Genomic DNA, 16,742 nt, shown 5'->3' with positions numbered 1-16,742 from the left:
GGGTTTAATACCCAGTCCACCTCTGCCTCAATGTGAAGAGGAGAATGGGGGATGCAAACATCCCAGCTGAGTGCCCTAACCACTGCGCTAGGGGTGAAAAAGGAGGTCCTCCTCCTTGTCCTCTCCTTCCTCATCTCCCCGAGCTGTATTGTGTAGATCTAGGCAGTCTCTGAGCACGCCTGCTGCCATAGTCGCTGACTTTATTTTATTTTCCCCAGGCGTGCTCCATCCCCGCTCAGCCTGAGCCGCCACTACTTCACCCCTCCCTCTAATGCCTGGCTCTTGCTCCGCCTCTTCCCGCCCCCACTCCACCCCCTCCCCCATGGTCCCACCCTTGCTCCACCTCTTCCTGCTCCCGCTCCACCCCCGCCCTGAGGCCCCACCTCTGGCTGCTCTCTGCTCTCCCCCAAACCCCTCCCCCAGCTGCCAAACAGCTGATCAATGGAACCCCCCAAACAGCTGATTGGGGGCGGGCTGCCAAACAGCTAATAGCAGGGCTCTGCAGAACAGCTGTGGCTGGTGGGTGCTGAGCACCCACTATTTTTTTCCATGGGTGCTCCAGCCCCAGAGCACCTATCTTCCCCCAGCTCATTACTTGCTAGCAGAAAGAGGCACCTCCCTGAAGCCTGGACTTAGGCACCTATCTCTGAGAGCAGGTTGGAGCTTAGCACATACCTCTCTCATTGGTATCTCCCATTAGCTAGCTTAGGCAGTTTCCTGCTTAGCATGTGCTGGCTTTTGTGAATCACATTCTAAGGCATCTGTCTGTCTCCATTCATTGTATAGGGAGCCTAGGTACCTAACTCAAGCTCTGTGAATCGCGCTGTGTTCCTGGGATTTTCTCAGCACCTAAAAGCTGTTGCGATGCTCAGTGCCGAATTGCCTACGTCCCTTTATGACCAGAGAGAGAAATTGACTTTTTGAAGGTCACATAAAGAATCTATGGCAAAGCTAGGAATTGAACTCCCATCACCTGAGTCACAGGCCAGTGCCTTGCCCATGCTTCCTTCTTCCTCTAGGATGAATTATTCTGCTTTTCAGGTTAGTTATGATTCAATTTCTAGGGCTGCCATAAAGCTGGAGTGCCAGCAAATCACAGGCAACAGGGCTGGCTCGTTTCTGCACACTCCACTGCGTCTTTATGGATCCCAAACACACGGTGGAGTAACAGTCACAGCGTTCGTCAATGTGGGGATGCATTTTAACAGACTACTCCCATGGCTGTGTTTGTAAAATGGAATTAAAATGATTAGAAGTCATCTAGCCAGGTAATCACAACGCTGCCCAGAGTTAGGTCTCTGGCTTTTTACCCAGCGTGTTATATATCAGACGGCTGTGCCATTGCTTGATTGTTTGACGCCCTGCTGGTAACCTGCCACATTGCAGGTCATGCACAAGGAAGCTAGTCAGAAATGTATAATGGAGAGCGTCACCGAGCACAGTGGGAGATGATAGCTTTAAGTAATGAAGCATGATCTTCCCTGCTTATTGCAATAGATGAGTTTGGCAGCTCGTGCTTGAGGGCGCCATCTAGTGGCTGAAATAAGATTTAGCTAAAACTGTTAGCCGCCCCCTTCTCCCCCCAGCACTTTCTGTTGTTTTTTTTAAAAAGTACTGCTGAGATTCCCTCTTATGGAATTTTAGGAGACAGACTTCATACCTCCAATGAGTAACTGACAGCTAAATGAACTGCACAGTTAGTGGAATAGTGTGGCATGGCAGAAAGGGCATCTGGTCAATATCAATTTGCCAGTGGAAGGAGGGACTGAGTTTAAGCTGAAAGGAAAATAACAAAGTGGTTTTCAAATTTCTGAATGGACTGGGATGGATCCATAAGTTGTCCACGGCTACGGGTGCCTGGAAGTAAGAGTAGTTTAGAACAAGTAGGGACGGATGGACAAGTAGGGATGGAGTGATTCAATGGAACCTGTGAAATGCATTATTTATTTGTATTACGGGGGGGGGGGGGGGCGAAAAGCCCCAGCCAAGATCAAGGCTCCATTGCATTTAGTGCTGGATGTATTCCATAGTAAGGGACAGTTCCTGCTCCAAAGGGTACAATTTAACTAGACAAGAGGGGGAAAAGGGGGATTTACACATGGAGAACTGATACCCAGAGAGAGAGAGAGATTACTTGCCCAGGGTTTATAGGATGTCTGTGGAACAGCTGGGAATTGAGCTGAATCCCAGGCTGGTGCCAACAGTCACACGACTCTCCCACTTCCCAACAAAACAAACCCTGAGTCCTTTAATGCTAGAAAACTCAATCTAGCGCCAGGTGGAATTGCCAGTCAGTTCACTTGGCTGTTGACAGCTGCACCCGAGTTTGTTAGGAGCATACAAGACAATAAAGCACTTGACTACCGCACCTCCCACTTCTTCAGTACACCCAGGGCCATGTCAGTTAGTGCCACCCCATTACTTTCCAGAGATAGCATCCATGTAACATCTCTCAGAATCCTTCCTGGGGACTGCTTTATGAGTGCCACTTTCCTAGATGAATTGTGTCAGTGGAAGCTGGAATGCCTGTAAGTGCACAGCATACATGATTGCATGGAAAAAGAAAAGGACGGCAGACATTATACACGCATAGGATATACCCTTGCAGGTTACACAGGTTGTGCACTAGTTACCGTGAAGATGTAGGACCATCAGGAAATAGTTGAAAGCTCTAATTTCAGAAACGCTGAAATATGGTGTTCCTGAAACACAATGTGAAATTGATGTTTGTCAGCTATTCACTGAATAGCAGCCATGAAACTGACAAGAATGTCAATTTCCTTCGCAGCTCTGCAGCAGGGAGCCAGCCTGACCTGTGATGGGCCCCCAGGGCTGCTAGGCTCTCTTCTCCTGCTGGGGGTCTGGAGTCTGGCAGGTGTCCTGCCATGGAGTGGGGATCTTAGCAGCCCCAAAAGACCTGGCTTTAGCCAAGGCTGCTGCCACAGAGCAGGGACCCTACCAGCTCCCAGAGCCCTGGCTCCAGCCAGGAATCTGGGGTTGGCAGGCTCCCTGCCACAGTATGGGCAAATTCCCATATTTAAAAATGTACAACGACAAGAATCAAATATGCTGGTCCATGTGCTGAGAACCTCCAAGCTCAACGAAGAAATATATATATATGTTTTTTACAAATTACATGTATGCATGCATTGTAATGACGGCACTGGTTTGACAGGTATGTCCTTTATTAGTGGGGACAGGAGGAAACTAAGTGTACCAAATGACTAATATAAAAACAATTTCATATATATCTCTGCGGATGTCTAGCCTGCAGAGTGTACATGTTTATTATGATCAGACAACACTCATTTCCCAGGTGAAAGCCCAACCATGGGGCTATTGTCTATTCTGGGGTGGGGTGAGGTCTCTTTCTCTGTCTCTCTCATTTTGTTGTGAAAAACTTTGAAAGGTCTAATCTTCATTCTGATGTGTAACAAAAACAAATATTGAAACAGTTTTTTTGGTGAAATGGAATGTGTGTTGTCTGAAAGTTAACCACATGCACAAGTGTTTGCAAGCGCAGGGCTATCCCACTTTAGTTTTGAAAGTTCTTTTCTTCCTCCTCTGGCTGTGCCACACGACACTTGGTCCCGTCAGCTCTTCCAACTCGATGGCTGATCCATGAAGTCATTGCCTCAAATTTGCATCCTAGGGATGTCAATGAAATCTTCAAGGTATCTTATCTGGCAAGCTCTTGTACAATCATCTCTCTCACTGACCGGTCCTGCTCCAGGGAAGATTGTGTATTAGCTGCTGTTTGCAAAAACGGGTCAGCTCTGGGTGTGGCTTGAAGTCCTCTCTGCTGTCTTGTTTGGACACTTATACCCTAATCCTGATCCCGTAAACTGCTCTGTGCGGGATGCAACATGGACCAGTGTGAGAGGTTGTGTCACTTCTTGTCCTGAAACCTAAGTGCCTTAAAATGCTCTGCTGCTATAGGTCCCTGTCTGGATGCTCCCAGCCAGCAGATGACTATGCACTGAGTGTCTATGTGATGAATAGCCCTGGTTCAGCAACTCTGACTCCAGCAGCCTGCTTGTTACACCACATCCACACTCTGCTCTTCACCAGCCTTGGTTACTACTAGTCAAATGACCTCAACATACCCCGCATCCTGAATGTCCCCAAAACCGTCTGCCCTGAAATGTCCAGCCCTCTATTGGAACATTTGGTAATAAGGTCCGTTGCTCCTTTAAAGAGACAAAAATACAACAGTTTGTTGCGTTAACTGGAGTTAAACAATCACTTGGATTCAAACACCGCACTGGGTTAGTTTAGATTGGAGGTAAAGGAAGTTTATTAACAAAAAGAGAGCAGTGGAAGTGAGTTCAAGTGTAAAGGAGAAAGGCAGAAACAGTTACCAGCAAATAAAAGTGAGAAAGTGAAATCCCTTGGGGCTCTTTGCCCCTCTCTTTTTTTTATAATCCAGTGAACCTTTGAAATCTGCCCTTCTCAAAGTCCAGTGCCCTTCAGTGAGGAGAGGTACCATGGAGTCTGATGGAGAAGGTTCCATGCTGGTTTCTTCCCCGCTGGGATGCACGTTGATCTGACCCTGCAGCCTCCGACATGCCAATGAATGGCTGCTTGACTGTGGTTGCCAATTGTCTGTGATTGCACCTGGATGGAGGCATCAGCCTTTTTGTCTGGAAAAAACTTGTTTACCTGCACCCCAAACTTACTGATTCAAACATGTTTTAGTCCCATATTTCTTTCACATTTGTACAGTCCTTTGGGCTTACTGTACATACAACATGAAAGAATATTAATGATCAGGGTATTACTGGTTTTTCCAATGATACCTTACATGACACCTGTTAGATACAGATTATGAGGTACACTGAATCGGGGTACACTGAACTGGTCAGGCCAGCTGAAACTCACTGATACCAGAGCCTCTTGCTCTCTGGCATTGGGATGCTCTTAGGGTCACAGCATGTTTCCTCCTTCACCAGATTGGGGATTCAAGGCCTAATAATGCTGTTAGCAGCATGTGGGAACAGAAGTCCACCAGCAAGATCAAAGCTTTAAACTCTACCCACTCTAGCTTTGGCTGTTTAGAAATGAGAACTCTCTGGGGCTTGCATCTCCTGTTGTTGCATTAGCTGTACTGGCAAAAGTCTTCACGAGTCCTCCTTACTGGGAGTCAGGTCCTGCCCCTTTACTTCTTGTTATTTATTATTAAGAGCATTTTAACTCGTATTATTTTATTGTGTGGTGATGCATTTGGTGACGGGGCTCTTCAACTGTCAACCTGATTTTTAGTATTTAAAAAATTAGCTGTGACAGGTACTACATTTGCCCCGCAGCCCCCTGGCCAAATTTGTAGTTCTGCAGTTGCATTTCCTACAGATTCAACGAAAACTCATCAACACATCTCAAAAGAGGAATATTAAAGACTTGTAGCAAACTACCCAGGAACAGTCTCTAGACCAGGAAGTATTTGGCAAATAACATAAAATACACCCCTACCCCAATATAACGCTGTCCTTGGGAGCCAAAAAATCTTACCGCGTTATAGGTGAAACCGCGTTCTATTGAACTTGCTTTGATCCGCTGGAGTGCGCAGCCCCGCCCCCCCCCCGGAGCACTGCTCTAGCGCGTTATATCCGAATTCGTGTTATATCGGGTCACGTTATATCGGGGTAGAGATGTAATAAAAATGTACAAGTAATTTGTAGGCTGTTCATGGAGAGAGAACCTTCGCTGAATACATTATTTGCTGCATGTTGTTCACTCAGGTCTAAATATCAATGGAGCTTGCCACCTGGTATAAAGAAAGATGAGTACTGCAACAGTACAATCAGTCAACTAAACTAGGGTGGGATTTTTAAAATTGCTGAACATTGTCCTAAATTTCCATTGAAGTCAGTGGGTATTTTTCCATTGATATCAATGGGAGCCGGGGTTAGGCTAACCTTGATCATATCTGAAAAATCCCATCCCTAGTTTTGAAGAGTCTGGGCAATGGAAATATCTGTGCTTCTTATTGATGTAACTGTTTTTCGGGCTCCTTAGTGCCACATACGATATAGCATTGCAGTTTGGCATTACAATGTCAAAGGTACAGTGCTTGATACCTTCACTCGCTTATGACTTTTTTTATATTCTAGAAAGCAGCAACATTTTTAAACTGGATGGGATAGCGGGATGGGACCTTTCCAAGTCTTTGCACTTCTTCAGTTGACTGATCTTTCTTCAAAATATTTGTTATCGCCTGCTCTTGCTGAGTGTCGGCTAAGCTGCAAAGTTAGCTGCAGTGTAGTGTTCAGAATTGGAGGGGTCAGATCTCAACCTGAGCAGTTGTTTGGGTTACTCAGATCATTGATGTTTCAGAAAAACAAGGCTAACACAGACCTTAGTGTGTTTAATGGCCATGTGTCAGCACCACAATTTGCACCACTTGTGCCATTTGTTCAAACTTCCGGTAAAAAAGGCCAAGAACTGAATGATCTGCTCCTCCTGCCCTGAGAAGTGGACGCCAAAGGTCACTGAGATCTGACTAGGGAAACGGTCTTCCTAGAATGGTTTGCACCCCTTCCACAGAGGGAGAGAAGATGATCCAATGCTTTGGGTGCTAGCCTAGCCTAGCCTGTGGGATGCCTGGGTTCAGTTCCCTCCAGTGTCACACGCATCCTGTCTGAGCTTGGATAAGTCATTTAGTCTCTCTGTGCTTCAGTTCCCTATCTGTAAAATGGGAATAATAGCACTGCCCTTTCTCAGAGGGGTGTTATCAGGATAAATACATTCAAGATTGTGAGGTGCTTGGCTAGTCCAGTGATGGGGGGTTATAAGTACTGTAAATAGAAGAAGCAGGGAGTATCAGATGTCTCTGTGGCACAGTTTCCAACCCCACAGAGAGCTCCCTGCAGAATTGGGATGGGGGGGGCGCTAATGCAAGGACGTGTGTGCACAATACCCTCCAGCAGAAACTCCACTTATCTTGTCACTCTTTTTAGGAGAGGGATCAGTGTAGGATTAATTTTGGGAAAGTTTTGGGGGAGTATTTCAATTGCCTTGGCTAAGCTTTGGTTTTCCTTCTTTATTGAAATTTTCTTATATGTGTTGGCATCCTGGCTCTCCCTATAGTGGCAGTGTTACAACAGCCAGGAAAGGCTGTGAATGGAGGCCTGCGTACTAAACCAGGATTGTCATACACATGTTGGGTGAAATCCTGACCCCCCATAATGGCAAAACTCCCACTGACTTCAGTGGGACCAGACTTTCACTCTTTGAGTCTGTTGCAATAGTTACCATAGCATTCCGTGTACTAACCATTATGAACAGTGGCTGCTAGCATCCCATATTGTCCAAGTGCTCCCAAGGCATACTGCACCACCGTGGCAGGTCTGGCGTGTATCAGTCTGCTTTATGTTGATCCATGGCTTGTATTGTTAATATGCTGGGCATTTCTCCTTCTGTCTTTGCAGTTAACAAGTATGTGGTCAGAGTGTTTACCGGAGACATTAGCGGCAGTGGAACAGATGCGGATGTCTTCATTAATATCTTTGGCGAGAATGGAGACACAGGTATTCAAATGCAAATCATTTCCTAAAATACTTTTTCCTGCTCTGCCCTAGGCGAGCCTGATATCTGAACAACAAACAGCACAATCTGGAAAATGCAAAATGATTTGGCTCCGTGAAAGGACAACAAATGGCCTGTCTAATTTAGGATTTTTCAGACCCATAATTTTCAGCAGGTGCAACAGCAGAACAGCTGGAATGTGAACAAGGGTCAGGCTTTTCTACCGCTGTGTCATCTAACACAAAAATTCCTGGTATAGACACACGGGCATAGACCAATTCAACAGGGAAACAATTCACTAAAATATCGGATGTCAATGTGATATCCATACATGAAGGGAAAGCAAAATATTGGCAATCCCTTTTAGGAAGCTGAGAGAAGAATTTTATCCACACATATTCTTTCAAACTTTAATTGTCGACTATGATTGAATCTCTGTCCATTTAAAGAGCGATCGTGTCACCATTTGTATCACCATTTAATTCAAATCAGCTGATAAGCTGCATTTATTTTATGAAACAGAGGCTGTAGCAAAACATCATAGTATGCACTTGATTTTAGTAAACATTATGTTTCATCTATAAGATCAGAATAATAATTAGAGATGGGCCCAAACCAAACCCCCGCACCCACCCTTACAGAAAAGTCTTCAAGACTTCAGTAAAAAAATGAAGTCCTTTCTATAGTTTAACTATCCTATAGAATTTAATACAGAAAGATATCACTTATCTTGCATTCTGGGGAATGGTTCTTTAACATCTGTTGAAAGGATTTCATTCCCTATTAAATTCTATCGGCTTTTAGCATAATTAATGTAGAATACTATTGGTTTTATCCCTGTTCAATTCTTCAACACTTTTCCATAAAAGCAAACTCCTTTGAGTTCAGAGGTATTGAAAATCCAAACTTGGATCCTAAATTTGCAAATAACTCCTCTCTTTATAGTGGTCTTGAGCAAAATTCAGAATCCAAAAGCCCCTGAGCTTTGAGGCATGGTAAATCTGGAATTCTGCAGCTTTTATCTACCCCTAAAAGTATTTTAAATGGTTGGATAGACTTTTAAAAGCAGAACTGTTTGAAATGTGGCAATAGAGAAAATAAAAGAGCCACCCAGTCATCTATCTTTGGAAACTTCTGAGTGATGTAAGTAACTGTCATAGGGCGACCTGGCCTGGAGCACCCTCCTACAGCAAGCCATTACATGACAGGTGTGCCTGCCTCAGTTTCCCTTTCACACAGGCTCGCTTGCTTAAGTAGTACCTCTCCTTAGGGCCAGTTAATTACCAAAATAATGCCCAGTAAGAGTCCCAAATATAGTTTACTTCTCACACTCACTGTATATAGTCCTTAAAACCCTGTTCTTCCCCATGGGAATCCTTCCAGCCTCTCTGCTGGGAGTCCTTCCATACCATACTGCAGTATCTTCTGCCACACCTGGGCTCTTCATCACACACCTCCTGTCCTTTTACCAGGACAGCCACCACCCCTCAGCCCTTCCAGGTGGGTGCAGCCCCACTCTTCCCAGTGGGAACTCTCCCTGCTGCTCTGCTGGGAGCCCTTCAGCCCTCTGGCTCCAGCTCAGGCGTGTCCGCCCCCTGCCGTCAGCCCTCTCTGGCTCTTGGCTCCAGCTCTCCGACGTGACAGCCAGCAGTCAACTCCCTCTGCTGTTCTCCTGCCTTCAGCCCTCCAGCCCTGGCTTGGGGAGATCAGCCAGCAAACCCCACTTGCTTTTTTGTGTGCTGAAGGAATGGTGCTATGCCATTGGATTATAAAGTTCCCTGTCTTCTACTATCCGCACTGTATAGAAGCAGTGCTTTGGTACTGGTTGTTTTAGTCATAACGGTAGCGTTGCTAGACAGAGATTTTTTTTAAATGCATAAATATGTACTGATACCTTCACCAACTTTTCCCCATCTCATTCACCTTTCCTTTGCTATTGTTTTGCTTAGGGGAGAGGAGACTGGACAATGACAAGGACAACTTTGAAAAGGGAGCAGAGGACAAGTTCACCCTTGATGCTCCAAATTTGGGAAAGTTACGGAAAATGACCATAGGCCACAATAACAAGGGTGGCTCTGCTGGCTGGTTCCTTGACAAGGTTAGTTATTCCTTATGAGACAGTTAATTAGGGCTACGCTGGGACCAAAATGTCTAACTTCTCATCTACTCACTGGTTCGATACCAACAGACCCAAATACTCACTGGTAATTTGGTCATTCAAGTTTCTTGTTACTCAGAAAAGTGTGGGTGAAGCATTCAACATTCAAAGCTAATAACCAAGACCAAAATCTTCGGAGAGAGTTGATTTTTAAAACTGCAAATCTGGTGTTGACGACGGTATGGGAAGGACGAGTGCAGGTGTTATAGCAGAAACTTCTCATACCTGCCCTGCCAGTGAATTCTGCCATGTCCTGCAACACTCTAGTTTTGAGCCTGCTCTAAATAGTTGGTCCAATAAAAGATATTACCTCACCCACTTTATCCCTTTAATATCCTGCGACCGACACAGCTATAACACTGCATATATTCTAAATAGAGGTGCTCAAGCATGTGACCAAAAACCAGAGGTGCTGAGTTTCTGAGTTCCTGGGGAGTGCTTGATCCCCACTCTGGCCCAGGCCTCGCCCCCACTCCACCCCTTCCCTCAAGCCCCCCCCCCGCCTCTTCCTGCCCCCGCCCCTCCCCCCCAGTGCCTTCTGCAAGCCACTGAACAGCTGATCACCAGTGGGTGGGAGGTGCTGGGAGGGGAGGGGAAGGAACTGATCGGCGGGGCTGCGAGTGGGTGCTGAGCACCCACTGTTTTTTTTCCATGGGTGCTCCAGCCCCAGAGCACACAGGGAGTCGGCATCTATGCCAAAAATGGAGACCAGGTTGTAACTCACCATTGACTTGACCTAAGTCAGTGTTTGGGCCCTGGACTGCAGAGGTATAAGTACTCTGCACCTTCTAACATCAACCCTTCCCGTCCTCTGCTTGCCTCACTCATTCAATGAAAGAGAGACAAAGAAAGGCCTGTTACTGTGACTCACATCTGTGACAAACACTTATTATTTTACAGGCCAGTGCAAGGTCCATGCACCACTGAGCTCCCATATAATCCCTCAAAATAATTTAGTGGTACAAGGGCACGCTATAGAGAGTATACAGTTTAGTGTGTCTCGTTCGAATGAAAACTGTTGCACGATCATTTGCATGGTAAATGAAGGGGTGGTTAAATGTGCTACTAACTTTTCTCTGTATCTGCTAATGTGCTCACTGCTTTTACTCCGCATGACTGCAGCTCACCACCTTCTTTGTGCAACCAAAGGACCTCTCATTAACAGTTCTCCTTGCAAGTCCCTGTTTGATTTCTTTCCTCTCCAGCCGCAAACGCTCACTGAAGTTAATGGCAAATCTGTCATTTGGAGCATTTGTGATTGGGGCACAGCAAATGAGTCAAATTGCTGGACCTCTTACAATATAGAAAACTTACCCATGCAGTAGGTATACCGCATCTGGGCAGATTAACAGAAATCGTCCATGTGATTTCAGAGCGCTTTTAGCTCAAGTGGGTCCAACTACTACAGAGCACAATATAGGTATCATTCTAAAAGGTGAGCTACAGACAGTGGGAATTGTAGGTTCCCATGTCAGAAAATCATGTGGAATGATCCATGTTTTGCCTGCTGATCCATCCTGACTTATTTTCAGTAATTCCAGGCATAGCTATAATCCTTGTGTAGGAGATCTTCAAGGAACACCTCTTGTAAGTGCTGCAGGACATGGTGTTGGTGATTCAACAGATGGCACATTTCCTGCTAAGTTATTACTGAACCAACTCCCCAAAATGATGTTAGGGAGCTCTGTACTAGATAGTGTCATTGTTCAGATGAGATGCAAAACCACGGTTATAATCTGATGATTATTATATATATTAAAAAGGGTCCTGATTAACACTGAAATTATGTGGTAATGAATATCATAGTAATTTGCCCTAAGCCAAACTTTATAACCCACACCATTCACCCTTGAAACTTTTTGTATGTTTAGTTCAATTATGCACTCATTAACTACCCAAACATGATCCAGTGATAACAGCACAGGTTACTTAAATGCTTGTTTAACAACTTGCAAAATAATTACCTTTGATATCTGGGTGATATGAATCATTCCCACATATTACAGTAATATGCACCATTTTGGAAACATGGACAGACATAAAACACAAAGAAATATAGAGGACAAAATGTTAATAAAATAGTGTGTCTTCTTTCAAAGCGTCACCAGCACAACCTTATCTGTTGTTGTTTGCATTGGGATTGTGCCCAGAGTCCCCCAGCTGTGCATATACAGAGACAGCCCCTCCCCTGACGCGCTAACAATATAAATAGACTAGACAGCCAAAGAGTGGGGAAGAGGAAGTATTATTATTCCCACATTTGCAGATTAAGCAATTTGTCCACGGTCACACAGGAAGCCTATGGAAGAACTGGGACTAGAGCATAGATCCCTTATGTGTCAATTCAGTGCCTTGCCCTTAAGACCAATTTTGCTGTCTGTCTGACTTTGCCTTTATCTTGGGGCCTTGTTGTATGGTTCACTCCAGTTAGCTGTCTCTCCCCACTGCAAGGATTGCAAAAAGACTGCTTTTCAAAACTGGCTTGCCCCAGTTACTAGTATCGTTTTATTTGCTTTGTGCCAGCAATATGTTTGCCTCCTGTCAACTTGACAGAGTTAAGAGTCTCAAATCACAAGGCTCATTCTAATTCAAGATGCAGAAGCTAGGCAGCCCTTTCATCCATTTGTTGCTGGCTCTAGGGATGGTCCAGCAAGGTGCCAAGTTTCTTCATCTCAGGGGTGCTCAGGCTTTGAGCCCTTGGAGAAGAAAGTTAAAGGATAGAAGGTGAACTGAGACAACAGTGGTCCCAGTTCAATCAAGTCATTCCTTAGAAGGGCACTGCAGAGTGTTTTATAACCAAAGATAAACACTTATATAACTCACTCAGAGTTCGAACTCCTGGTATTCTCCTATCAGATAATAAAAGGTTAAAGAGTATTTAGATAACTTGAATATATTGACATCAGCAGGGCCTGATGAATGCACCCTCGAGTGCTGAAGGAATCAGTGGCTGAACCATTGGCAAAAAGGCAATTACTGTACTATATTGGGTTGTATTACTAGGCATATCACATGTAAAACAAGTCAGATAATTATTCTGCCCTATTTAGCGTGTTTAGGTCTAAAGCATGTGAAAGTTCAGAGGAGAGCAAGAAAGATGATTAAAGATCTGGAAAATAAGAGCTGTGAGTAAAAAGTTAAGTGAACTCAGCAAGTTCTCTTTGGAGAAAAGCAGACTGAAGAGAGATGGGGTTAACTGCCTGCAGATGTGTGACTAGATTTTATAAAGGGGGCAGCAAGGACCGAATGGGAAACTCCTCATTGTAGGGAAGAGGTAAAATGTAGGTTCAATACCAGAAAATGTACAGAGAACACGCAGCCACTGGACCAAGCTCTAAAAGGAGGTTTTGGAATTGTTTTCACTGAAAACACTCGAAGATCGGCTAGACTACACTCCTGTTTGTGAGAGACGATTTAGGAGTAACGAATTCTGAATTCAGTTTTGCACATTTACAGGGAGCTGGACTAATCGACCCAGTAAAGTTTCTTTTGGACCCTGCTGAAAATGGTTTCAATAGGTCCAGATCCAAAGCCTATGGAATTCAGTAACTTCCTTGTTACTAGAGCTAAAAGAGAGTGTGTAAAAGAGTCTGTGACCCAGGAACAACAAAGCAAAGAACTGAAGCATGCACTTGCTGTTCCAGCATAAAGACAACTCCAACCGGAGTCCTTCCTACTGTATTGAGTGGAGATCTGAGTCCTTCATGTTTAACTCAAGCTCAGCTAAGATTGGAGAGTGTGTTAGTTAAATCTGTGTCAGATGGTGCTTGCTTGAAGAAGTGCATGAAGGCCTGGATGCTCTTGAGGCTAAGCCACGGGACTAGGGGTTGAGGCTTTTTGGTTCTATTCCTCACCCTGCCACTGATTCTTTATGAGAATTTGGGTGATTCAATCACATCTCACTCACCTCATCTTTAAAATAGAGATAATACTTCCCATCCACACAGGTGTATTGGAAGGCTTAGATGAGGGTTTGTAAAAGTGCTGCAAGTTTCTCAGATGGAAGGCTGTACATAGGTTATATGTATCTATGTGTGTGTGTATATACATATTGCACATTCAAAAACTATGTTAAAAGAGCAATAAGGTTGCAAAGTCAAGTACTAAAAAGTTAAGAAATGTTAGAATTAAGGTTGCCCGTGCAACCTTAATTCTGCCCTCATGTATTTATGCATTATGATACAGTCTTTAATTACATGGTCACATGATATTTTTTCCACAAGACCCCTGTCTCTTTCATTGCACAGGATGGACAGTGCTCAGTTAATGACCAGCTGTTCAATATTTTGTTTTATCCTCATTGTCACTAGTCAAACCCTGCTCTTTATACAGAATTATTAATTTCCACTGGGGCTATTCTATGATGTTCATCACTACAGTATTTGAGTGCTTCACAAATGTTAATACATTTAACTTCACAACACCCCAGTGCGGCGAGGGAGTGCTATTATCCCCATTTTACCACTGGGCAATCGAGAAGGGAGATTAAGGTCAAAAGTGTCCACTACTTTTGGGTACCCAATTTTAGATGCCTAGGACCTGATTTTTCAGAGTACTTAGCATAATATAGCACTTATATCTTCCAAGCACAGCTTTCATTGATTTCAAAGGCAGCTGTGAGTGCTCAGCACTGCTGCAAACCAGATTCTAGTTGGGCACCCAGAAAATAAGGAACACACAATTAGTGGCCATTGGTTAAAATGATTTCCCCAGCATTACCCAGGAAATCTGTGGCAGAGGCAGAGATAAAATCCAATTCTCCAGGGAAGCATTCAACTGCCTTAACCATGAGACCATCCTTTCTCATCCTGCAATCCGCTGCCTCATTTACTACATACCTTCCAACTTCTACAACAATTGGGGCAGGGGTCCTACAGCAACAGCCTCCTTAACTAAGCAACCCCAACTCATCCCCAGTACTGTGGAGCTGTGGGAACTGAAATTGTGCAAAGTCTTCTAACTTGGCCAAATTTGGATGTTTTTTCATGGGCACAGCAAAAGGCACATTCTTGACACAAAGGTCATACACCCCTGCCAAATTGCAACCCCCTCCACCAAAGCATGGAGTTGCTAGAATTCCCCAACAAGATGGTGGTAAGAATATTTTTAAAATGGCAAAATAATGTACTTTCCCTATTCTCTGAAACAGCTGAGCCATTTTTTGCTGAAACTTCAAAGAAAAAGAATGAGCCTTTCTCAGACACGCAGCATAGAAAATTTCAGGCCAAACAGTTAAAATTTGACAAAGTTATAAACAACTGAAAACATGGTTTTATAATGGCAAGCTTAAATATAGGCATCACTACCTCCCGTACCTATAAAATAAGTAAAGAAATAGCATATAAATTCACCACAATCTCAGCTGCTGTTGATTTCCTGATTTACACCAGTTGAGGATCTGACCCAGTATTTTTGAAGCCTAGGTAACATGACTGTTGGTACACTAGAAATGTAAGTATTATCTCACTCTTTAGTATCATTACTGGGGTCTAAACCAAAGTTTGCCATTTAAACTGACAAGTGGGAACAGAGAAAATGAAGAACAGAGCCCTGGGGAATCCCTCTGATAAGTGGGAACAGACCACAGGAAAAGGAGCATCATTAGGATACTATAAATAGTCCCTGCATGACATAGACTTTAGAGCCACTTAGTTTAGGTCACTGGTGGCACAGACACTGGGGAGGTGACAAGGGTCAGCCAAAAACTAACCCTCCCCTTTACAGCAGTAATCAGTAAGATAGTTGTGAACATAAATAAAGCAGTTTCTGAGCTGTGAGCTTGACATGAAATCTAGCTGGAATGTAAGCCGCCCCGAGTTCGAAGGTGCAGGGTAAAACATCACAGAATTTGTTTTTCTCCTCGTGCTATTTTTCCCAAAGTGTTCTATGATCTAGTAAAGGAAGCTTTGTCAGACCCAGACACACACGTTACACATCTCTGGTCATTCCTCGCACACTTCCCGAGTTGTGGATGATGCTGTCTAGTTGTTTATGCTCAGAGTGAGCTTGCCAGCTCTAAATATAAAATGAAATGTGAATAAAGAGAAGCATAAGAAAAGTATTAATTTATAAGAGAGGGCTTCTAACCATTGATACTCCTATCAGGACTGCTACTGGGCACTGCTATTATAGACACCTCCAGTCCACATGTACCTTAATGGAGCAGTCTTTTTTAGGATCCAGTGCACTGTTGCTGCTTGATTTCCCAGCATGCATTACCACCCAAACTCTGTAGACAAGGTACATTCCGGGTTTGACTAGATGCCATTTGAACCGGAGGCAGCTGGCACTACCAGCTACAACCAAAGTCTTAGATCAGGGGTGGGCAAACTTTTTGGCCTGAGGGCCACATCGCGGTATGGAAATTGTATGGAGGGCCGGCTGGGGCAGGGGATTGGGGCTCATGGGAGGGGGGGGGATGAGGGCTCTGGCTGGGGGTGCAGACTCTGGGGTGGGGCTGGGGCTGAGGGGTTTGGGGTGCAGGAGGGTGCTCCAGGCTGGGTTGGAGAGGTTTGGAGGCTGGGAGGGGGCTCTCGGCAGGGGCAGGAGATTGGGGCACATGGGGGGGTGAGGCTCTGGCTGGGAGTGCAGACTCTGGGGTAGGGCTGGGGATGAGGGGTTTGGGGTGCAGGAGGGTGCTCCGGGCTGGGATCAAAGGGTTTAGAGGGCGATCAGGGCTGGGGCATGGGGTGGCTCAGGGGGGCAGGATCTGGGTGGCGCTTACCTGAAGTGGCTCCTGGAAACAGCAGCCCGGCCCCACTCTGGCTCCCACACAGAGATGAGACCATGCCGCTCTGCATGCTGCCCCATCCGCAAGCATCACCCCCGCAGCTCCCACTGGCCATGGTTCCCAGCCAATGGGAGCTGCAGAGCCGGTGCTTGGGGCGGAGGCAGCATGCGGAGCCCCCTGGCTGCTCCTGCTTCCAGGCACTGTGTGGAGCTGCTGCACGCGTGGAGCAGAGCAAGGCACGCCCCTGATCCCGCTTCCCGGCTGGGAGCTTGAGGGCTGGATTAAAAGGTCCGATGGGCCGGATGTGGCCCGCGGGCCATAGTTTGCCCA

At 45.2% G+C, this 16,742-nt stretch overlaps 1 protein-coding gene across 1 annotated transcript in view; it reads left to right on the top strand.

Annotated features, from left to right (window-relative positions):
• Window positions 1-16,742, top strand: part of LOXHD1 (lipoxygenase homology PLAT domains 1) — a 315,455-nt gene that overhangs the window by 112,844 nt on the left and 185,869 nt on the right. The window contains exons 10-11 of the mRNA XM_065406719.1: window positions 7,428-7,526; window positions 9,474-9,622. Of these exons, the coding sequence (XP_065262791.1) occupies window positions 7,428-7,526; window positions 9,474-9,622 (248 nt within the window). The remainder of the gene's footprint in view (window positions 1-7,427; window positions 7,527-9,473; window positions 9,623-16,742) is intronic.

This window comes from Emys orbicularis, chromosome 6 (assembly GCF_028017835.1).
Source record: "Emys orbicularis isolate rEmyOrb1 chromosome 6, rEmyOrb1.hap1, whole genome shotgun sequence".
Classification (NCBI taxonomy): Eukaryota; Metazoa; Chordata; order Testudines; family Emydidae; genus Emys; species Emys orbicularis.
Note: the sequence above shows the minus strand (reverse complement) of the source record. Positions and strands in the feature narration are given on the sequence as shown.